The sequence below is a fragment of the Salvelinus namaycush genome, chromosome 11, assembly GCF_016432855.1.
Source record: "Salvelinus namaycush isolate Seneca chromosome 11, SaNama_1.0, whole genome shotgun sequence".
Taxonomy (NCBI): domain Eukaryota; kingdom Metazoa; phylum Chordata; class Actinopteri; order Salmoniformes; family Salmonidae; genus Salvelinus; species Salvelinus namaycush.
Window position 1 is genome coordinate 45,663,261 of NC_052317.1, and position 24,376 is coordinate 45,687,636.

General features: G+C 45.3%; 1 protein-coding gene across 1 annotated transcript in view; it reads left to right on the forward strand.

The window, feature by feature from the left end:
- The window catches only part of LOC120055446 (CTD small phosphatase-like protein), a 59,108-nt gene that overhangs the window by 11,513 nt on the left and 23,219 nt on the right, over nucleotides 1-24,376 (forward strand). Inside the window, exons 2-4 of the mRNA XM_039003309.1 lie at nucleotides 20,729-20,886; nucleotides 21,190-21,222; nucleotides 24,243-24,344. Coding sequence (XP_038859237.1) covers nucleotides 20,729-20,886; nucleotides 21,190-21,222; nucleotides 24,243-24,344 — 293 coding nt within the window. The remainder of the gene's footprint in view (nucleotides 1-20,728; nucleotides 20,887-21,189; nucleotides 21,223-24,242; nucleotides 24,345-24,376) is intronic.

The following is a 24,376-nucleotide window of genomic DNA, read 5'->3' on the forward strand; positions in this document are numbered from 1 at the left end:
GTGCTCGGTCCTCCTTTTCCTGTAGTCCACAATCATTTCCTTTGTCTTGATCACGTTGAGGGAGAGGTTGTTACCCTGGCACCACATGGCCAGGTCTCTGACCTCCTCCCTATATGCTGTCTCATCATTGTCGGTGATCAGGCCTACCACTGTTGTGTCATCAGCAAATATAATGATGGTGTTGGGGTAGTGCATGGCCATGCAGTCTTGGTTGAACGGGGTGTACAGGAGGGGACTGAGCACGCACCCCTGAGGGGCCCCAGTGTTTAGGATCAGTGTGGCAGATGTTGTTACCTACCCTTACCACCTGGGAGCGGCCCGTCAGGAAGTCCAGGATCCAGTTGTAGAGGGAGGTGTTTAGTCCAATGGTCCTTAGCTTAGTGATGAGCTTTGAGGGCACTATGGTGTTGAACGCTGACCTGAAGTCAGTATCCCCGTGGAATGCTTTCAACACCTTGTAGAGTCCATGCCCTGACAAATTGAGACTGTTCTGAGGGCAAAAGGGTGTGCAACTCAATATTAGGTAGGTGTTCCTAATGCTTTTTTACAGTCAGTGTAAAATGTGACTGGATTACAACATAATGATGTTTGTTTCTAACATATTACGGCTGTTTTCCTATTGAAGGTAAATCCGCTTCGTGTTTTGTTTCCTTGCCAAGATACTAACGATTATCGCGATGCTGGTATCTCCTCATCCCTAGGAAACACTGGCTGGGCAGAACCACACATTTTCCAGTTCCCAGCTGTTGCTCTTCTGTGCAATACATTCCAAAAGGAGCCAAACGGGGTCAAGTAGGATCATGGGGCCAAAGTGTGAAGGTGTGGCAGTGGCCAGTCTGGGAAAGGTCATGCACTTTGACCTGTGTCAACCAATCACTGAAGCCCAATGACAGATGGACCTATAATCTGCTATTCACCAGAAAAAGACCCACCAGCAAAGAGTGAGGCTGAATCACAAATGGCATTCTATTAAAATGGACCCCGGGCAAAAGTAGTGCACTAAATAGGAAAGGGTGTGCCATTTGAGATGCTCCAATAGGCCTAATAAGAAGGACCTGTGTTGGTTAAACTGAGGGCCTAAAGCCTTTTACTAATGACCTTAGTCGTTCAGGTTTCATTAGATGAGTGTGGCTTTGTTGTAATCTCATTAGCGATGATTAGCCTAGCGCAGCTCAGACCAATTACTGTCGGCTCCTTCCTTCCTCCTAAGAAAGAATGCATGTTGTTGGTCTGACAGCCAAGTGGAAATTGCTAACATAACTAGGTTAGTTTTGTTCACACACACACACAGTTGGCGCAAATCATTACAGCAGAGAATGGGATATGATGCAGTTCAATTAGAGCTGGGCGATATGGCCTAATAATAATCGTATTTTTTCAAATTTATGGCTGACTATCTCAATTTAATTTATTTAAATAAGCTTTGTTGTACATTTTAAAGGTCAAATGTACTGCATTTCAAACAGTCAGCAATAATGAATTCAGGGTTTGTGAAATTATACCTAGGCTAAATATAAGCCTTCTACCAACCATAAGACCCACTAATAATTTTATTATTTGATAAAAATAGTTTAACCTGTTTTTTTTTTTGTTTTTTTTGCAATAATCACTGATCTGGCTATCAAGTCTATGAAGGTACTCTTGGTTAGAATTTTAACCAGAACCTTGCACATTCACTAATAATGACTAACTTATTGTAGGTATTATAGAAAATGAACGCCGGTCTCATAAACAATCTCTCAAGAACAAGCCGACGTCCTAGTGATTAGCCACCTAATCTTTATAATTGTGTTTTATGCTTATTGCACATTTTATAAAAGACTAGACAGCTAGTATAACAGTCTTTGGCTAAAATGCTGCCAGTGGTACGACAATGCAGCCCGTGACAAACTGAACATAATCCAGAATCATGTTCATTGATACTCCTGTTTTTAGTAGTGTCTTCTCTCTGCAATTTGACGAGTTGAGGCAGGGTATCTTTAGAAAGGTTAAATTGCAAACAATTTGGTTGCATATGCGCCAAAATATAGTTAAAAAATTTAAAAAAATGGACCACTGTGCAACTTGGGATTTTTTTCTTTTCTTCTCCCAAATAATAATTGTTGTCAAGATAAGGCTTCACAGTACTGTTGTAAAGCAACGTCATGGATCTATATGCTAGCTAACAAAGTAAAACAGTCACCTTTCCCTCAAGGTTACTCTGATGTCCAAAAGATTTCAAAGCAACATTTCGTTATTAAACTTAAGTTTCATATATTTGAAAATATCTACATTCCTCAGTCCAAAATTGCTTTTTAATTTTGTCATGGAAATACATGTTTTTATTATTACCAAGTCATTTAAAGTTTCTATGCTTTTAGTTTTCCATGTGGATCAATTAATCGGTGAATTCTGAAAAGCTATCGAAGGATGGGGTTGTGTTTTTAGGGAGTGGTACTGGTTCTTGTCTAAACAGTTACATTTTCTTCCATATTGTTATAGTTTTCTAAACTAGTTTTCTAAAGTTGTTAATGTTCTTAGCTTTATTCTTTGAAAACAGACATGTTAAAAATATTCTGGGGATGAGAATGAGCATCTTCAATATGTACCCATTGTTCCTCTTTAGTGAATTTTTAACTAAAGCCCTGGGTGGCGAGTTGGTACAATTTCAAGTCTTGAATGTTAAAACCACCTTCAGACTTAGGAAGATGTAAAACTTTCCTTTTTTTTATTTTTATTCTGAGCGTAATTCCTTTTTTTTAAAGAATGTCTTCTGACTGATCCTACAGCTTTCTTAAACTCGACAACCCTGAAGCAATTATCAGGAGACAAAACATCACAGAAAACAGAGATCACCCAAGAATAAATATTAGACACTGTTCAAAACATTTGTGCAGAGAAAAGCATCTGGACTGCTTTCCCATACAATTCTATTAAACAATTTGTGACAAAGTAGCTCCCCTATTTACACACGTCACTCAATTCAGTGGTTCCTAGTTCAATGTATCAAACAGTTATTTCAATTATATTAATACCCGGGAAAGTCTCCTGCTGATTACAAACCCAGTTGAATAAATTGTGACAATAAAATAATAACAAAACTCATAAGCAATCGAATGGCAAGTCTTACCAGACTTGATACATATAAATTAAACAGGGTTTATTAAAAATAGACGCAAACAAATACAAAAACAGGTTTCAGTTTAATACAATACGCTAAAAAACAAGATATAGATTTATCAATAATGGCTGTTGATGCCAAAATGGCAAAACTTTGGAAGCTTTCAATTTTCCATTTGGAATAATACATTTTAGAAAACTATTTTATAAATGTCCTAAAGCAAAAATGTACACAAATAATACATTATCAGATGAAATTGCTTTAGAAAGGGGCACAAGGCAGGGATGTCCCCTCTCCCCCCTCCTGTTTGCACTGGCAATTAAACCGCTTGCAGAAATAATTAGACGGGACCCAAACGTAACAGGTATCAGTATTTGTAAACATGAATATAAACCACACTTATTTGCAGATGATCACCTGATGTACCTTACCAATATTGAAAACTCAGTACACCCCCATGCTACAAATTACAAATTTCAATGACAGGTATTCGTATCAACATTTGAGCTTTTGTAATATATTAATGTCTTCACAGTGTTACCTGTTTTTTTCTAGGGCACAACATGTCCTTCAAAATTAGCAAGAATTCATATAGCCCCAATATAGGCTCTATCCCAATCAATTTAAACAATCTTATTCTCTGGGGATCCAACATGTGTTACTCCTAATTTTTTAGTGATACCAAATATATATTTTTATTAATTTAGAGCCTTCTCTATTACAATGAAATAATATCAGTGTGTTTGTGTCCATCTGACTGATTTCTGTTGGATCAAACCTCAAATGCAAATAGCGAGTTGAAACCACTTGTGAGAGCGGAAGAAGTGATCTCTCATCTTTGTTGGTGTGAGTGGCAGGGGGAGGGGTGTATGTGTGTGTAAATGGAATTCAAATTAATTGAATTAGTTAAATATATCACCCAGCCCTAATTTCAGTACACCCACAACAGGTCATTTGATGCTACTATCAGTTCCGAGTCTGACTGAAGTAACCAACAAGAAGTGTCTGTATGCCGTAGTTATGAGTAGGTCGGAGAGCAGGCCCTCTTTTCAGTGCAGAGCCGGCTCCGATGACACTAACTCCCCATGGCACTGACCCAGAGAGGGTGAGCTTGAGAGGCTGGTGGAGAGGGAGGGATGAAGGGAGAGGGAGCGTCTCCGTGGTTGTCATATTTGAGGCCAGGCCGCTGAAAGCAGAGCTCAGTGATGCTGCTGCTCACACTGGTTGTGTTTGCGGTTCTGCTTCCTTCACTCCCGTTCTCTCTCTGATCCAACATCTCTCCTATCCACCCATGCTCTCTCTCTTGCTCGCTCTCGGTTTCTCTCTCTCGCACTGAATGAGTCACACAGAACAGTTCCTCATGGTGCCAACGCAAACATTAACATTGCAACTAGGATTGTATCTGAGCAATAATTACAGACTGCTGTCCGTTTGAAAATCTGGACAGAACAGACTGGACACGCCAATGGAACATCTGGCAGAGGCAGGGCATAGAGCAGGGGTGTTAAACTGATGTCCATTATTATTTATACACAGTTTCTACATAGTTTAAATTTGGTTTGAGTCATTTTAAAGTATACCAAGTTCATTTTTCTCCCCCTAGAAAATATTGAATATATATTACATTTTTTTTGTCAAACCTGGCCCACGGGGCCATATGTTTGACCACCCTGGGGTGAAGGGACTTGGAGTGAAGGGACTGTTGTTGTCGCCTGTGTTGTGTAGGCTATGTCTGTTCTGTCTGATTTCTAACTTTTGTATCTGAGATTAAGATTTCACATGCATGAGAAATATATCTCCCCGTGTTGAATTGTACCAATGGGTGCCTCACTATAAAATGTCATTTTCTTACCTTTTCAAGCAGTTGATTTGACTGTGATGCACATCCCAAACAGTTTTTTTGAGTCTTGGTTAGTAGGCTAACGTGAATAAAGTAGGCTAAAGTTAATGGCTGAAGAAGCACCAGACTAACTGCCAGGAACAGAATTGGCCACCACCTTTGGCCTCAGTCCACCTCTGCTCTCCCGGCCGCCGTCAAACACAAGTGTCCTTCTGTTCTCTCTGTCTACTCTACAGCCACTGTTAAAGCTGTTGCTGCCTGCCAGGCTGGCTGGGGTTTACGTCTAAATATAGGCCAACTACCCTGTTGGTGCTAGGGGGCTGGGGTATGGTGCTAGGGGGCTGGGGTATGGTGCTAAGGGGCTGGGGTATGGTGCTAAGGGGCTGGGGTATGGTGCTAAGGGGCTGGGGTATGGTGCTAAGGGGCTGGGGTATGGTGCTAAGGGGCTGGGGTATGGTGCTAAGGGGCTGGGGTATGGTGCTAAGGGGCTGGGGTATGGTGCTAAGGGGCTGGGGTATGGTGCTAAGGGGCTGGGGTATGGTGCTAAGGGGCTGGGGTATGGTGCTAAGGGGCTGGGGTATGGTGCTAAGGGGCTGGGGTATGGTGCTAAGGGGCTGGGGTATGGTGCTAAGGGGCTGGGGTATGGTGCTAAGGGGCTGGGGTATGGTGCTAAGGGGCTGGGGTATGGTGCTAAGGGGCTGGGGTATGGTGCTAAGGGGCTGGGGTATGGTGCTGGGGGGCTGGGGTATGGTGCTGGGGGGCTGGGGTATGGTGCTGGGGGGCTGGGGTATGGTGCTGGGGGGCTGGGGTATGGTGCTAAGGGGCTGGGGTATGGTGCTAAGGGGCTGGGGTATGGTGCTAAGGGGCTGGGGTATAGTGCTAGGGGGCTGGGGTATGGTGCTGGGTTTATCAGGCTGGGACTGGGAAAGGGGGTATTTTTTTTATTTAACTAGGCAAGTCAATTAAGAACAAATTCTTATTTACAATGACAGCCTACCCCGGCCAAACCCGGACGACGTTGGGACAATTGTGCGCCGCCGTATGGGACTCCCAATCATTGCCGGTTGTGATACAGCCTGGAATTGAACCAGGGTTTGTAGTGATGCCTCTAGCACTGAGATGCAGTGCCACTCGGGAGCCCTACAGCTGGGGTATATTTGATTCTTATTATTATGTCGTTGCCATTATCCTTACAGTTCTTCCAGGTAAAACTGTTGTTGTTGACTACTTTTGGCCAGACTTGACTAGCCCCATAGTCTCAGCAGGGTAGTTTTCAGGAACGTCCCAGAGATAATGGTATTACGCAACCCTGATATTTGATAGGGACGCAGTGCAGAGTGACTTCACTCTGTTTTAAAGGTTCCGAACAGTTATTCTGATTTCCAGTTAAAATAACCTTTTTTGTGACTAAAATATTACCCGTATTATTTTTGGGGGTGGATAGAAATGCTACTTTTTATAAAGTACTTTTTCGTCTCATGGCTAACTACCAGCAAGATTTGGGAAGACATGCTGAGTGGGCGGGGAGCTTATATTCATGAGCTCACCTTGATTGACAGCTCTTTGAAACGCCTATGTCAAGCAACTTGGATGCGGTGAGCAGTGTTACAGTAAAATCATCTCAAGTAAATTACACAAAGTAACTCCAACAACAATCGAAATTGCGTCAATTATTTTATTCATGTCCCATTTGGCATGTCTTTTGTAATGAAGTTCTCAGCATCGTTGACAAACGTGTTGACATGACAACTGTGGCGGGGTTTTGGCCGACCTTTCCCCCCCCTTTTTTTGTTCTTTATGATCACTTTGATCAAACTTTATCGATGTAGAACCAACGGTCGTTTTGATCAAACTTTATCGATGTAGAACCAACGGTCGTTTTGATCAAACTTTATCGATGTAGAACCAACGGTCGTTTTGATCAAACTTTATCGATGTAGAACCAATGGTAATTTTTCATACTTTAGTCATCATACTTTGATCTGGATTCATCCAAATATCATAACATTTCATGAAAAACACAATTTAGACTTTGTGGTGGTGGGGGGTACATACAGTACCTTCGGAAAGTATTCAGACCCCTTGACTTTTTCCACGTTTTGTTACGGTATAGCCTTATTCTAAAATGTATTGCATTGATGAGGGGGGGGGGGGGACAAATCTACACACTATACCCCATAATGACAAAGTAAAAATAGTTTTTTAGAATTTTTTGCAAATGTATAATAGAAAAACTTAAATCACATTTATATGAATATTCAGACCCTTTACTCAGTACTTTGTTGAAGCACCTTTGGCAGCGTTTACAGTCTCGATTCTTCTTCCGTATGACTTTACAAGTTTGGCACAGCTATTTTCAGGTCTCTCCAAAGATGTTAGATCGGGTTCAAGTCCAGGCTCTGGCTGGGCTACTCAAGTACATTCTGAGACTTGTCCTGAAGCCACTCCTGCGTTGTCTTGGCCGTGTGCTTAGGATCATTGTCCTGTTGGAAGGTGAACCTTTGCCTCAGTCTGAGGTCCTGAGCGCTCTGGAGCAGGTTTTCATCCTGGATCTCTCTGTACATTGCTCCATTCATCTTTCCCTCGATCCTGACTAGTCTCCCAGTCCCCGTCACTGAAAAACATCCCCACAGCATGATGCTGCCACCACTATGCTTCACCGTAGGGATGGTATTGGCCAGGTGATGAGTCGGTGCCTGGATTCCTCCAGACGTGACGCCATGAAGGCATGATTTGGTGGAGTGCTGCAGAGATGGTTGTCCTTCTGGAAGGTTCTCCCATCTCCACAGAGGACTCTTCTTGAACTACACTGTTGGTTAAGGGCTCGTAAGTAAGCATTTCACGGCGGCCAGCTCTCGGAAGAGTCTAGGTGGTTCCAAATTTCTTCCATTTAAGATTGATGGATGCCACTGTGTTCTTAGGGACCTTCAATGCTGCAGAAATGTTTTGGTACCCTTCCCCAGATCTGTGCCTCGACACAATCCTGTCTCGGAGCTCTACGGACAATTCCTTCAACCTCATGGCTTGGTTTTTGCTCGGACACCCACTGTCAACTGTGGGACCTTATATAGACAGGTGTGTGCCTTTCCAAATCATGTCCAATCAATTGAATTTACCACCGGTGGACTCCAATCAAGTTGTAGAAACATATCAAGGATGATCAATGGAAACAGGATGCACCTGAGCTCAATTTCGAGTCTCATAGCAAAGGGTCTGAATACTTCTGTAAATAAGGTATTTTGTATTTAATCCATTTTAGACTAAAGCTGTAACGTAACAACAAAATGTGGAAAAAGTGAAGGGGTCTGAATATTTTCTGAATACACTGTAACGCTAGTCCTGGAGGTACTGCAGTCAATCTGTTATTACCAAATAGAGCTATCTTCTGTATACCACCACTACGTTGTCACAACACAACTGATTGGCTCAACAAATTCACTTTTAACAAGGCACACGTGTTAATTGAAATGCATTCCAGGTGACTACCTCATGAAGCTGGTTGAGAGAATGCCAAGAGTGTGCAAAGCTGTCATCAAGGCAAAGGGTGGCTCTTTTGAAGAATCAAAAATATAGAATATATTTTGATTTGTTTAACACTTCTTTGTTTACTACGTGATTCCATGTGTGCTATTCACTATTCACTATGTCTTCACTATTATTCTACAATGTAGAAAATAGTTTTTTTTTTAAATAAGAAAAACCCTTGAATGAGTAGCTGTGTCCAAACTTTTGACTGGTACTGTGTATAACATTAAAATAAAGATATTGACCTGGCCTGTGTCCCATAATATGCCTGTATTCCATACAGAACCAGGCTAATAATGACTAGCCATGTTTTAAATAGGCCCTTGTGTTCTTACGTTGATTTCGATACTTCAACAACACTGTATACTTAGCCTACTCCTTACATTCACTGTCATTTTAGAAAAATCGTTGAATTTAGATCACTACATTTGTGCTGAGAAGGACTTGTTACTAGCAGACCACTGTGATAGACTAGTATTTGTGCTGTGAAGGACTTGTTACTAGCAGACCACTGTGATCGACTAGTATTTGTGCTGTGAAGGACTTGTTACTAGCAGACCACTGTGATAGACTAGTATTTGTGCTGTGAAGGACTTGTTACTAGCAGACCACTGTGATCGACTAGTATTTGTGCTGTGAAGGACTTGTTACTAGCAGACCACTGTGATCGACTAGTATTTGTGCTGTGAAGAACTTGTTACTAGCAGACCACTGTGATAGACTAGTATTTGTGCTGTGAAGGACTTGTTACTAGCAGACCACTGTGATAGACTAGTATTTGTGCTGTGAAGGACTTGTTACTAGCAGACCACTGTGATCGACTAGTATTTGTGCTGTGAAGGACTTGTTACTAGCAGACCACTGTGATCGACTAGTATTTGTGCTGTGAAGGACTTGTTACTAGCAGACCACTGTGATCGACTAGTATTTGTGCTGTGAAGAACTTGTTACTAGCAGACCACTGTGATAGACTAGTATTTGTGCTGTGAAGGACTTGTTACTAGCAGACCACTGTGATCGACTAGTATTTGTGCTGTGAAGGACTTGTTACTAGCAGACCACTGTGATCGACTAGTATTTGTGCTGTGAAGGACTTGTTACTAGCAGACCACTGTGATCGACTAGTATTTGTGCTGTGAAGAACTTGTTACTAGCAAGACCACTGTGATCGACTAGTAATATTTTATTGCATGTATCTTGTGCAGACATCCTTCACTGTTTAACGGTCCACACCTCTGTGGTAGTATGCAGCTAAGGCAGTATAAAGCCAGTCTGTGTAGACTAGTTGAAGGACTTCAGGACCGAACTGTGTGGACTAGGGGAAGCACTTCAGGACCGGTCTGTGTGGACTAGGGGAAGCACTTCAGGACCGGTCTGTGTGGACTAGGGGAAGGACTTCAGGACCGGTCTGTGTGGACTAGGGGAAGCACTTCAGGACCGGTCTGTGTGGACTAGGGGAAGGACTTCAGGACCGGTCTGTGTGGACTAGGGGAAGCACATCCCAAATCTTACAAGCGCACAGTTTTGATGTGTCAACAACCACAAACCCACCCACGAGTCTGGACTGCGACGCACGTAGCGCACACACACACACACACACACACACACACACACACACACACACACACACACACAGGTCTTCTGACAGAGAGGCGGGCTAGTTGGCAAGCTGCTTCGGAGTTGGAATAACACATTCTCCTGAAATGGTTAGACCATGCGAAGCTGTTGTTGCACCCACTCTCTAATGCCTTATTATAGTGTGTGTGTGTGTGTGTGTGTGTGTGTGTGTGTGTGTGTGTGTGTGTGTGTGTGTGTGTTCTCGTTCTCGTTCTCTCTCTCTCTCTCTCTCTCTCTCTCACAGTCTGCCTGCTTTCCACAGCAACTGGACCACAAAGTGATTCCTTTTATTTGTGCTCTCCAGTGCAGATTGACTAATTATTTTACTGTCAAGGTCTTCTTCCAAGATATGTGGTTATGTTGTTTTATATGAAGTCTTTTAGTGAGAGACTGAAACGGTCTATGCTGTTTGAAATCTATATTTAGTGGTTGAATTAAATCCTGCACATTGGATTTTCCGCACACTGTCATACTTTTAGTCTGTCAGGATAATTGACAGCTTTTGGCCCCAGAAATTATAATGACACAGTCGATAGATAAAATTGACGCTGGCCAAATCGATCGTGAGAAAAAAACAATCCAATTACAAAATATTAGTTGATGGAAATACATTTGACAATCATGCTTATCGGTCAATAGGTTAATTAGCATCATTTATTGTAATTCAATTGTGTGTATTTTCGTTAGTCATGTACACTATATATACAAAAGTATGTGGACACCCCTTCAAGTTAGTGGATTTGGCTATTTCAGCCACGCCCGTTGCTGACCAGTGTATAAAATCGAGCACACAGCCATGCAATCTTCATAGACAAACCTAGGCAGTAGCATGGCCTTACTTTAGAGCACAGTGACTTTCAACGTGGCACTGTCATAGGACGCCACCTTTCCAACAAGTCAGTTTGTCAAATGTCTGCCCTGCTAGATCTGCCCTGGTCAACTTTAAGTGCTGTTATTGTGAAGTGGAAATGTCTGGGAACAACATCGGCTTAGCTGCGAAGTGGTAGGCCACACAAGCTCACAGAATGGGACCGCTGAAGCTCGTAGCTTGTAAACATCGTCTGTCCTCAGTTGCAACACTTACTACCAAGTTCCAACTGCCTCTGGAAGCAACGTTAGCACAAGAACTGTTCGTCTGGAGCTTCATGAAATGGGTTTTCATGGCCGAGCAGCCGCCCACAAGCCTACGATCACCATGAGCAATGCCAAGCTTCGGCTGGAGTGGTGTAAAGCTCGCCACCTTTGGACTCTGGAGCAGTGGAAAGCGTTCTCTGGCGTGATGAATCACGCTTCTCCATCTGGAAGTCCGGCGGATGAATCTGGGTTTGGCGGATGCCAGGAGAACGCTACCTGCCCCAATGCGTAGCGCCAACTGTAAAGTTTGGTGGAGGAGGAATAATGGTCTGGGGCTGTTTTTCATGGTTCGGACTAGGCCCCTTAGTTCCAGTGAAGGGTAAGCTTAACGCTACAGCATACAATGACGTTCCAGACGATTCTGTGCTTCCAACTTTCTGGCAACAGTTGGGAAGGCCCTTTCCTGTTTCAGTATGACAATGCACCTGTGCACAAAGCGAGTTCCATACAGAAATGGTTTGTCGAGATCAGTGTGGAAGAACTTGTTGGGTGTTGGAACATTGCTGCGGGGACTTGCTTCCATTCAGCCACGAGCATTACTGAGGTCAGGCACTGATGTTGGGCGATTAGGCCTGGCTCGTAGTCTGTATTCCAATTCATCCCAAAGGTGTTCGATGGGGTTGAGGTCATGGCTCTGTCCAGGCAGGTCAAGTACTAACGGAAACCCTGGTCTGTATGCATCCAGCAGCATAAACCAACTCAGTTTGTATAGGTAGGCAACAGTAATGGACAGTTCCTTTCCTCTCTGTCTGTCTGTCTGTCTGTGTGCACTACATCCTCCCCCAGCTGTGGGCTATATTTGGAGCCATGCAGTGGACTGAGCAGAGCCGGAAGTCCTGGTTGATGTTAGTTTTTGTGTGATGTGATTGCGATGATTCATACATAGGAAGCGCAGAACTACCTAATTTTAGTATGTGGGTCGTTCCATGTCATTTCAGCAAGCCATGTAGCGCAGTGGCTGTTATATGAGGCGCGGTGGCTGTTATATGAGGCGCGGTGGCTGTTATATGAGGCGCGGTGGCTGTTATATGAGGCGCGGTGGCTGTTATATGAGGCGCGGTGGCTGTTATATGAGGCGCGGTGGCTGTTATATGAGGCGCGGTGGCTGTCATATGAGGCGCGGTGGCCGTCATATGAGGCGCGGTGGCCGTCATATGAGGCGCGGTGGCCGTCATATGGGGCGCGGTGGCCGTCATATGGGGCGCGGTGGCCGTCATATGGGGCGCGGTGGCCGTCATATGGGGCGCGGTGGCCGTCATATGGGGCGCGGTGGCCGTCATATGGGGCGCGGTGGCCGTCATATGGGGCGCGGTGGCCGTCCATAATTGTCTGTCTCTTCTATGTTTCCTGTCTTATTCCCCAAAAATGCTTTTTGTCTGCGGTCAGTACGTGACGTCACTCTGAGCCCTTCACAAAACGTGGCGGACAATTTCTTCTCGCCTCAGATACCAGTAGTAACCACCAACTTCAATGATAGTCAACATAACATTTTAAATATGAATCTGACATTCCCGCACACCAATAACATTGTCCCTGAGGAGGGCTTGCTAGCTAGCTACAGTGTCTGAATCATATCAGAATTTAAAAAATAATAATAATTATAAAACAGCCCAGCTAGCTAGCAAAAAGCTAAAGGACCCCAGATAGCAAGGAACATTCACTAAGGCAACACTTTGCGGCAGCGGCAAATGTTGTGACTTAAGATGTTTTTCCTTTTTAAATGACATCTTCCAGAATTGAGTGGCTAAAGCCCTACAGTCGATGAAAACACAGGACACATTTTCAGTGTATTAGTATTTAGCTATAGCGTTGTTTTCCAGCCGGCTAGCATTAGGCAGCTGTTTTCAGATCCTAGGCATTTTTTTGTTGTTGCTGGAATCAGTTTATCCTCCTTTCACTAGAGTAACAGTTTGTCCATTGAAAAACGTAGTGTTTGTGGGACTGTTAAATGTTATGTGGTGCTTACATTTAACGTTCTTTCCTCAAATTTGAGAGATCAGCTTTCTGAGGATCTTTTTACAGGGCTATTTTTAAGCAACTAGCTCTGTCTCACGTCACTATTAGATGTTCATCCATGTTTCTCAGACGTCAAATTTGCAAAAGTAAAGTCCAGGCATTAACTAAGGTTTGGGGTCGGCTTAAAACAAAAATCTTAAACAACCTTTGGAATCGGAAAGCGGATGCTTACGCCCGTCCGCCATCCCCGTCCACAACGCCCTAGCAACGCCCATCCCCGTCCACAACGCCCTAGCAACGCCCATCCCCGTCCACAACGCCCTAGCAACGCCCGTCCCCGTCCACAACGCCCTAGCAACGCCCGTCCACAACGCCCTAGCAGCGCCCGTCCACAACGCCCTAGCAACGCCCGTCCCCGTCCACAACGCCCGTCCCCGTCCACAACGCCCTAGCAACGCCCGTCCCCGTCCACAACGCCCTAGCAACGCCCGTCCCCGTCCACAACGCCCTAGCAACGCCCGTCCCCGTCCACAACGCCCTAGCAACGCCCGTCCCCGTCCACAACGCCCTAGCAACGCCCGTCCCCGTCCACAACGCCCTAGCAACGCCCGTCCCCGTCCACAACGCCCTAGTATACTAAAACCTACTTAGAAGGTAACAGCGCTCACTGTTGCCCCCTAGTAGCAGGTTTCCACATCTCCCAACGTCCTCAGAACATGGATGGACATCGAATACTGACTTGTATCATGGGTGACCTGGCTGGTTTAAAGTTTTCTATAATGATAAAAAATATTGCTTATCTGTGAATATTCCACTCTAAAATCGGTATCGGATACAAAAATCCCATATCGGTCAGTCACTAATCTTGATGCTCTATAGCCCAGCACTGTCATCGATGGATGCCTAGGCTAGTTCGTTAATTCTCTCTCGCTGTCGGTCTTAGATTGAAGGAGAGATTTAAATACCCAGCATACTGAAGTGAGAGAAGCAGTCATTAATTTGACTGGAAGCCAGAGGGAGAGCGTGGGAGAGGGAGAGAGGATGATGAAATGAGAGGGAGGGAGAAATAGAGAAGAGTGAGACAGTGTGAGAGAGACAGTCAGGGAATTTGAGACAAACAGGTAGTGTCAGACAGACCGGGAGAGTGAGTGAGAGAGAGACATACAGACCGGGAGAGTGAGTGAGAGAGAGACATACAGACCGGGAGAGTGAGTGAGAGAGAGACATACAGACCGGGAGAGTGAGTGAGAGAGAGACATACAGACCGGGAGAGTGAGTGAGAGAGAGACATACAGACCGGGAGAGTGAGTGAGAGAGAGACATACAGACCGGGAGAGAGACATACAGACCGGGAGAGAGACATACAGACCGGGAGAGAGACATACAGACCGGGAGAGAGACATACAGACCGGGAGAGAGACATACAGACCGGGAGAGAGACATACAGAGAGAGGGAGAGACATACAGAGAGAGGGAGAGACTCCTGCAACTTGGATGTCATCATGGTATCTGATTGCTCTCTGCCCTAATAATGTGACTCCATTGGAATAATGTATTTTTTTCTCTCAGAAGATTACGCCAATCCTTTTAGAGGTGAAGTGATGGTGATTTGACATCCTGTCTGCGTCCCAAATCAAGTTTTTATTAGTTGTGTGTACGGGATACACATGGTATACATCATCCAATGAAATGTTTACTTCCAGGTTCCTTCTCAACAATAAGAAATAATACAAGATAAGAATACGAACATAAAGTAAATGGCCCAGTAGAATAGAATAAACATTTCAATATAATACAGGAAGACACAATTTATAGTCTCATTATTTACATGTGTTTTGGTGAATAGGGGGGGATTGGGGGCAGTGTATAAACTGAGAAGTATAATAAGAGGATGGTAGTAGGGTGTGGGTGTGTGCTAAGTTGTGGTGAATCAGAGCAGGTGGTCAGTCCAGTTCAAATGTTCAGCAGTCTGATGGCTTGTAGATACCAACAGGCTCAGGGACAGTTTCTATCAGACCTTATGCTCCGATACCGTCTGCCTGTCGGTAAGGGAGAGAACAGCTTGTGGCTGGGGTGTGTGGGGTCCTTGATGATGCTGCGGGCCTTCCCTAGGCACCGTTTCAAGTAGATGTCCTGGATGGGTGGGAGCACGGTCCCAGTGATGTACTGGGCCGTCTTCACCACCCGCTGGAGGGCCTTGAAGTCATGGACAGAGCAATTCCCGTACCAGACTGTGATGCAACCGGACAGGACGCTCTCGATGGTGCAACGGTAGTATTTGGAGAGGACCCGGGTCGTCATGTCAAATTTATTCAGCCGCCTTAGCAAGTAGACGGTGGTGTTGTAAGACAGTGACAGGATTGTTGTGTTAAGTCAGCCTGTGGTCTGGCTGACAGGAAGTCCAGGATCCAGTTGCTGAGGGTGGTGTCCAGACACAGGGATCTGAGGGTGGTGTCCAGACACAGGGATCTGAGGGTGGTGTCCAGACACAGGGATCTGAGGGTGGTGTCCAGACACAGGGATCTGAGGGTGGTATCCAGACACAGGGATCTGAGGGGGGTGTCCAGCTTGGAGGGAACAATAGTGTTGAATGCTGAACTGAAGTTCATGAACAACTTTCTCAACGTAGGTGTTCCTCTTGTCCAGATGTTACATCCATGTGAATAGCGATGGAAAATGGCATCTTCCATGGATCTGTTGGAGCGGTAGGCTAATTGGAGTGGGTCCAGTGTGCCTGGCATGATGGCCTTGATGTGGTCCATAACCAGCCTCTCTAAGGCACTTCATAATGACTGAGGTGAGTGCGACGTGGCTTTAGTTATTTGGGTATGTCACCGTGTTTTTTTCTTGGGTGCTGGTAGTCTTCTTTTTAAAGCCGGTGGGGACTACAGCCTGGGAAAGAGTCAGGTTGAAGTTGTCCGAGAAGACGTCCGCCAGCTGGTCAACACTCTGAGGACGTGGCCCGCTATGCCATCTGGGCCGGCAGCTTTGTGACTATTCACTCGAGTTTTTTTATTTTTTCTCCCTCACTTCAGCCTCGGAGAGTGAAAGGTCATCCGGAGCAGCTAGAGTCTCTTCCTGTATGACTCGGGATTGTCTGCCTCGAAGCCAGAAGATAATGTGTTAAGCTCGTCTGGGAGGGAGGCTTCGGCAGGCACCACATAGCTAGTTTTACCTTTTTTTGGTGTTCTGTGATAGTCTGTAGCCCTTGCCACATGCAACGCGAGTTTTGAGTTGTCAAACATCAATTAAAGTTTGAGTCTGTGTATTGTCTTTCTGCGTCCCTAATGGATTTGCAGAGATCGTACCTGCTTGCCTTGTGTGCGCCACAGAGTCATCGGGGTTCTTTCTGCTGACGTTGAATGCTGCAATAGGGGCTCTCAGCATTGTACGGATATCTCCGTTCGTCCAGGGTTTTTGGTTGGAATATGACCGCATTGTTGTTGTGGGTACAACATCAACACATTTCCTAATGAAGCCTGTGACTGACGATATACACTGCTCAAAAAAATAAAGGGAACACTTAAACAACACAATGTAACTCCAAGTCAATCACACTTCTGTGAAATCAAACTATCCACTTAGGAAGCAACACTGATTGACAATAAATGTCACATGCTGTTGTGCAAATGGAATAGACAAAAGGTGGAAATTATAGGCAATTAGCAAGACACCCCCAATAAAGGAATGGTTCTGCAGGTGGTGACCACAGACCACTTCTCAGTTCCTATGCTTCCTGGCTGATGTTTTGGTCACTTTTGAATGCTGTCGGTGCTTTCACTCTAGTGGTAGCATGAGACGGAGTCTACAACCCACACAAGTGGCTCAGGTAGTGCAGTTCATCCAGGATGGCACATCAATGCGAGCTGTGGCAAAAAGGTTTGCTGTGTCTGTCAGCGTAGTGTCCAGAGCATGGAGGCGCTACCAGGAGACAGGCCAGTACATCAGGAGACGTGGAGGAGGACGTAGGAGGGCAACAACCCAGCAGCAGGACCGCTACCTCCGCCTTTGTGCAAGGAGGTGCACTGCCAGAGCCCTGCAAAATGACCTCCAGCAGGCCACAAATGTGCATGTGTCTGCTCAAACGGTCAGAAACAGACTCCATGAGGGTGGTATGAGGGCCCGACGTCCACAGGTGGGGGTTGTGCTTACAGCCCAACACCGTGCAGGACGTTTGGCATTTGCCAGAGAACACCAAGATTGGCAAATTCGCCACTGGCGCCCTGTGCTCTTCACAGATGAAAGCAGGTTCACACTGAGCACATGAGCACATGTGACAGACGTGACAGAGTCTGGAGACGCCGTGGAGAACGTTCTGCTGCCTGCAACATCCTCCAGCATGACCGGTTTGGCGATGGGTCAGTCATGGTGTGGGGTGGCATTTCTTTGTGGGGCCGCACAGCCCTCCATGTGCTCGCCAGAGGTAGCCTGACTGCCATTAGGTACCGAGATGAGATCCTCAGACCCCTTGTGAGACCATATGCTGACACATGCACATTTGTGGCCTGCTGGAGGTCATTTTGCAGGGCTCTGGCAGTGCACCTCCTTGCACAAAGGCGGAGGTAGCGGTCCTGCTGCTGGGTTGTTGCCCTCCTACGTCCTCCTCCACGTCTCCTGATGTACTGGCCTGTCTCCTGGTAGCGCCTCCATGCTCTGGACACTACGCTGACAGACACAGCAAACCTTTTTGCCACAGCTCGCATTGATGTGCCATCCTGGATGAACTGCACTACCTGAGCCACTTGTGTGGGTTGTAGACTCCGTCTCATGCTACCACTAGAGTGAAAGCACCGGCAGCATTCAAAAGTGACCAAAACATCAGCCAGGAAGCATAGGAACTGAGAAGTGGTCTGTGGTCACCACCTGCAGAACCATTCCTTTATTGGGGGTGTCTTGCTAATTGCCTATAATTTCCACCTTTTGTCTATTCCATTTGCACAACAGCATGTGACATTTATTGTCAATCAGTGTTGCTTCCTAAGTGGACAGTTTGATTTCACAGAAGTGTGATTGACTTGGAGTTACATTGTGTTGTTTAAGTGTTCCCTTTATTTTTTTGAGCAGTGTATATTCCTCAGTATTGACCGGTGAGTCCTGGGTGGAGGACTCATCCAGCATATTCCTATCATTATTCTCAGAACAGTCCTGCAGCAGTGAGTCTGTCTGTCTCTGTTCAGCGCCTCACTGTTCACTGTGTTAGTGGCTCCTTATTGAGTTGCTGCTTGTAGGAGGGGAGTAGGAACAGGGGGAGACGTGATCTGATTGGCTTAAGTGGGGGCGGGGGGGTGGCTTTGTACGTGTTTGTACGCAAACGGTACCCTATTCCCTACATAGTGCCCTACTTTTGACCAGGATTCACACACCTATAGGGCTCTGATCAAAAGTAGGGCACTATATAGGGAATAGTGTGTGGTTTGGGACGTTACCAAGACCTAACTGTGAGTGACACAATACATTTCTATCCTCTGAACATTATGTAACTAACGTTGCACCCTCCTGAACTGGCCCTGGTGTTGCAGCTTGGCCCGCGGAGAGGTGAGGGGGCGTAGGGGGGAGGGGTTGAGGGGCGTAAGAAGGGGCGGTTGACTGGGTGTGTGAGCTTGGGTGGACTGACCGCAGCTCTCCCTCCAGTGGGTGGAGGGGGGAGGGGAGTGGAGGAGAGAGAGAGAGGGAGGGAGAGGAATGCTGCCTTGTATAGGCTGGTTCTACCGGGTCAGACTGACTGACTTACAGGGCTGTGGAGAGAGAGAGAAGGGGGGGGTAGAGACAGGGGAAGAGGTATGGGGGGGCAGGGAAGCGGGAAGAGACTGAACAAGAGGGAGAGAGCGTGCTCGGTAGAGCGTCTACAGCTAGGCTATGTGTGACTGATGTCACTGGTTATTTTCTGATCAGTGGTTTAGTCTGTCAGACCAGGGTCAACAACAGCTACTACACTACTTTGCTGCCTTCATAACACGGGTTGCGTGCTGCCTTCATAACACGGGTTGCGTGCTGCCTTCATAACACGGGTTGCGTGCTGCCTTCATAACACGGGTTGCGTGCTGCCTTCATAACACGGGTTGTGTCCTGCCTTCATAACACGGGTTGCGTGCTACCTTCATAACACGGGTTGTGTCCTGCCTTCATAACACGGGTTGCGTGCTGCCTTCATAACACGGGTTGCGTGCTGCCTTCATAACACGGGTTGCGTGCTGCCTTCATAACACGGGTTGCGTGCTACCTTCATAACACGGGTTGTGTCCTGCCTTCATAACACGGGTTGCGTGCTGCCTTCATAACACGGGTTGCGTGCTGCCTTCATAACACGGGTTGCGTGCTGCCTTCATAACACGGGTTGCGTGCTACCTTCATAACACGGGTTGCGTGCTGCCTTCATAACACGGGTTGCGTGCTGCCTTCATAACACGGGTTGTGTGCTGCCTTCATAACACGGGTTGCGTGCTGCCTTCATAACACGGGTTGTGTCCTGCCTTCATAACACGGGTTGTGTGCTACCTTCATAACACGGGTTGTGTGCTACCTTCATAACACGGGTTGTGTGCTGCCTTCATAACACGGGTTGCGTGCTGCCTTCATAACACGGGTTGCGTGCTGCCTTCATAACACGGGTTGTGTCCTGCCTTCATAACACGGGTTGTGTCCTGCCTTCATAACACGGGTTGCGTGCTGCCTTCATAACACGGGTTGCGTGCTACCTTCATAACACGGGTTGCGTGCTACCTTCATAACACGGGTTGCGTGCTGCCTTCATAACACGGGTTGCGTGCTGCCTTCATAACACGGGTTGCGTGCTGCCTTCATAACACGGGTTGTTTTCCGGTTGCAGGAAAGCAGCTATGTGCGTTCATATATATTATTCATTAGTATTTCTCTCTGCTCTGTTTTTCCCAGAGTGCTATACTTCTGCTCAGTAATGAAGTTGAGTTATACATTGATTTAAACCATTTCACCTACATTTTATATTGAAAGGCAAGTGTTGTTTTTTTCTTCTATAGAGCGACATGGGGCGGGCAACTAAATAAATGAATGCAAAAAAATAAGTAAATTAGCATACAATAAGTAAATTAGCATACAATGAAAGAGCAAGGTATTTTTTTTACAAAGATGATGCACGGCCATCAGATTTCTTATGTTTACCACAGAAAAAATGTAGCCAGCTACATTTCCTAATGTTTTGCTTGAAGTTACTGGTGGATTTGAACTTGCTAAAACTACTAGAGAAAAGTAACCATCGCCATTTTCTCGCTGCCATCAGTCAGAGCGCTGTCTGCTGATCGAATGCCTGTTCATGAATGTGGGACTTTTGATTGGTCTGAAAACCACAGCAAAGATTTCTCATCTAAGTGGAGAAGTGTAACTGAAGCACAAAATTAGTCTGATACTTTGCAGAAATTACAATAAGAAGTATTTTAGATTTGCGTTTACAAAAACACAGCAAGATATATTTCCCCTCCAGTCTCCCAGTCCAACAGCAGTTTGAAGAAGCAGAGGTGTTTTCAGTAGCTCTGTTTCTTTACTCTTAATGTTTTAACGTCTCTCCTCTGTTTCCCCTCCAGTCTCCCAGTCCAACAGCAGTTTGAAGAAGCAGAGGAGTCCAGGCGTTTTCAGTACGTTCTTCTGTTGCTTTAGGAACTACAATGTGGAGCCTCCTGCCTCCAACAACACAACCACCTCCCTGCCTCCAGCCCCAGAGGAGAACGGGACACAACCAAAGGTACACACACAAGGACAAGTCAGACACACTAGGACACACAGGGACAAGTCACACACACACACACACACACACACACACACACACACACACACACACACAATACTTCTAAACTGCGGATAAACAATAAAGACGAGAAGTGTCTTTGAAGAACTCCAGAAAATCTGTTTCAACATTGACTGTTATGTTTCCATGTTTGTGACGTTCTCTCGCTCTCTGTCTCTCTCTGTTTGTCTCTGTCTCTCTGTGTCTCTGTCTGTCTGTGTCTCTCTCACTGTCTCTCTCTCTCTCTCTCTGTGTGTCTAGTTTGACCAGGTCGAGGTTATTCCTATCCCTAGTGTATGTATCACTATTTATCTTTCCTTCTGCATGTGGCCGCTCAGTCCTTAAGTGGCTGAATCCTAACTTAAGATCCGTGATCCTAACACTGACTAATGACTATCATGTAAATCATTAAGTCACTCATTGCTGTCCAATGAGATAAATGTGACTTATAGGCACATGGATCTCAAGTCTAAGATTTGGCTCTGTATCTGCTCTGAATGTCTTGGCTCTAGGTAGGGCTGCACGATTAATCAAATTTAAATCAAAATTGCGATATTAAGCTGCAAAAGTACCCCCAAAAAATGTGGGTTAGCCCCTAATGCTAATCGCTAGCTAAATCCACTGAGATGGGACAAATCTTGCTAGTAAACTTTTGCTCTGCTACAGGCCGGTACCAGTGGTGTGGAATATCAGCATTGTTTGTGCAACAGCTTGTTCTTAATCTGAGAGGAAAAGGCAAATATTCGTTGTCTGAATGTACCTATCTATTTAAATCTAATTAGGGTCCCACGGTGAAACACTGACCAACACTTTGGTTCCTACTCTGTCACAACCATTCTCCTCCCTTACTTCTGTTGTCATGCCAACAAAACTGCATTCCAAATGCCCATTGTATTCCAACCATAACATTAGAACCATCATTCTATTTCTATTCTAAGTGTTTTGATCTCAAATTGCAATATTTTGGTACACAAATCGCAATTAGATTTTTTTTTGGGGGGGGGGGGGGGGGGGGGGGGCTGAAGTCCTCTTATCTGAATTTAGCATGGTGGTGGGTTTAATTTTTAAGGGGTTCGTAAGCAATCAAACGGTGTTCAAGCTTATTGCATCTCCTGCATGAGTGATACAAGTGGTTTGGTTGCATTTGAAAAAAACTCCCTAACAACACTAACTGCCAGCCTGACCAATCTTCCTGGATGGCTTTTCTAAAGCCAGTTACAGACATGTTGTTTCTACTACTTCTCTTTAATCGCTCTCACAAATTATGTCTTCATTTGGTTCAACGACAGACAACGTAAAAATCTGTTGGGACCAGAATGAGACGCTCTCTAGGTAAACAAACTAACGGAACCTCCTAGACAGCCTACCCATCAATTATGTAGAAAGTCAACTGGTAGCCAGACCGCCGTACTAGAAGAAGCCACTATGGCCTCTTGAATACGTTTTGACAAGGAACAGTAAATGTAGCTGTAGGGACGACATGTTTGCCTCTCTGTAAGGCACATTTCTGAAGAAAATTGTCATTAAATCACGCTGTCTGATTACAATGAGGTTTATGCTACATTTTATATGTTGAAACTTTATTTAACTAGGCAAGTCAGTTAAGAACAAATTCTTATTTTACAATGATGCCCTACCCCGATCAAAACCCTCCACTAACCCGGACGACGCTGGGCCAATTGTGCGTCGCTTTATGGTAGTCCTGGTCACGGCCCGGTTGTGATACAGCTCGGGATCGAACCAGGGTGTGTAGTGACGCCTCTAGCACTGAGATGCAGTGCCTTAGACCGCTGCGCCACTCATAGTGCACAAGCAATGCACTATGATAAAAGTTTCCCCTATTGCCTTACAGACATAGGCTTACTCTGTGAGAGCTTCAATCCCATTGGTTCTTGTAGTCTATGTGCATCTCAAACGGCACCCTATTCCCTACATAGTGCACTACTTTTGACTAGAGCCCTATGCACTACATAGGGAATAGGGTGCTATTCGGGATACAGTCATAGATTCTGCTCTCATGGAAAGTAGAATGTGATTGATCCCATTTAGCTAATGAGGGTATTAGAGAAGAGCTCGTTATCTAGCGAGTAAGATAAACACTGGCTAGATCCCCTACCACAGTCTGTGTCTGGACCATGACACCCAAGTCTATTAAACATAGACTCAGCTTTGACCTCGAGGCAGGGAACAGAGGGTACTAGTTGCCGTGGTCACTGTGTGTATTATCGTCTCCTATTGCTGAGTCTACCCTTTTTTTTAATTTTTTTTATGAAGTAGGTTAGATCTGCTGCATGTCCGTCTTTCACTAGCACCGTCATGGAGGGCTTCCATTTTCCATAGCACTTCAGGTCCACGTAGAAAATGTTTCAGTTAGCGACATTGATCTGGTGTTAATATAGTCCTGCGTTCCTGTGAAGGACAGACAGTGATTTTTCTGGAAAGTAGTCCTGTCTGGCTGTATCCCAAATGGCACCCTGTTCTTTATAAAGTATACTGCTTTTGACAAGAGCCCCTATGGACCCTGGTTAAAAGTAGTGCACTGTATCTGGAATGTGAAACAATAACAAACAAAAAAAGAGAGAAATGGAACGCAGGCTCGGTCTGTACTGGTTGACCGCAACATGACCTGTTACTGTTTGTCAGAATGTGTGAAAGTTGTTAACTTTGATCTCTTCAGATTAGACAGAAATCTGGAGGGATTAAACACACTATATATTACACTGGGTTAGTGTTGAGAGGAAAGGACAAAGATGATGGGATTCCTGTTCTGAGATGATGCCGGGCAGGGATGGGTAGCTTCAGTCCTTCGGAGTGTCTGTTGGTTCTGTCTGATGTAAATCAAATCAAATCAAGTTTATTTTATATAGCCCTTCGTACATCAGCTAATATCTCGAAGTGCTGTACAGAAACCCAGCCTAGACCCGATCTGTTCAGAAGTGAGAACCAGCAGACCGTTACAGCACAGTGTTAGCTAGTGTTCATGTTTCTCTCCCTTAATCTTTCTTCATGGGAAACACCAGACTCACTATTAACACTGGGCTGCTAATCCACCCTGCCTCACACATTTAACTAATGACATCTCAATGTGTTGATTATGCACTCTTTTCTCTCCTCTCTCCCCTCTCTTTCTCTCCCCTCTCTTTCTCTCCCCTCTCTTTCTCTCCTCTCTCTTTCTCTCCTCTCGTTCTCTCTCTTTCTCTCCTCTCTCTTTCTCTCCTCTCTCTTTCTCTTCTCTCTCTCTTTCTCTACTCTACCTCCATCTCTCTACCTCCATCTCTCTCTCTAACATATAATATCTTCTCTCTCTCCTTCAGCCTCCAGCCAAATTCCTCCTACCAGAGATGAACATATCAGACTATGGGAAGAAGTGTGTAGTGATCGACTTGGATGAGACATTGGTACACAGCTCATTCAAGGTAAAAAAATAAATACAAATTAAGCCCTGGTA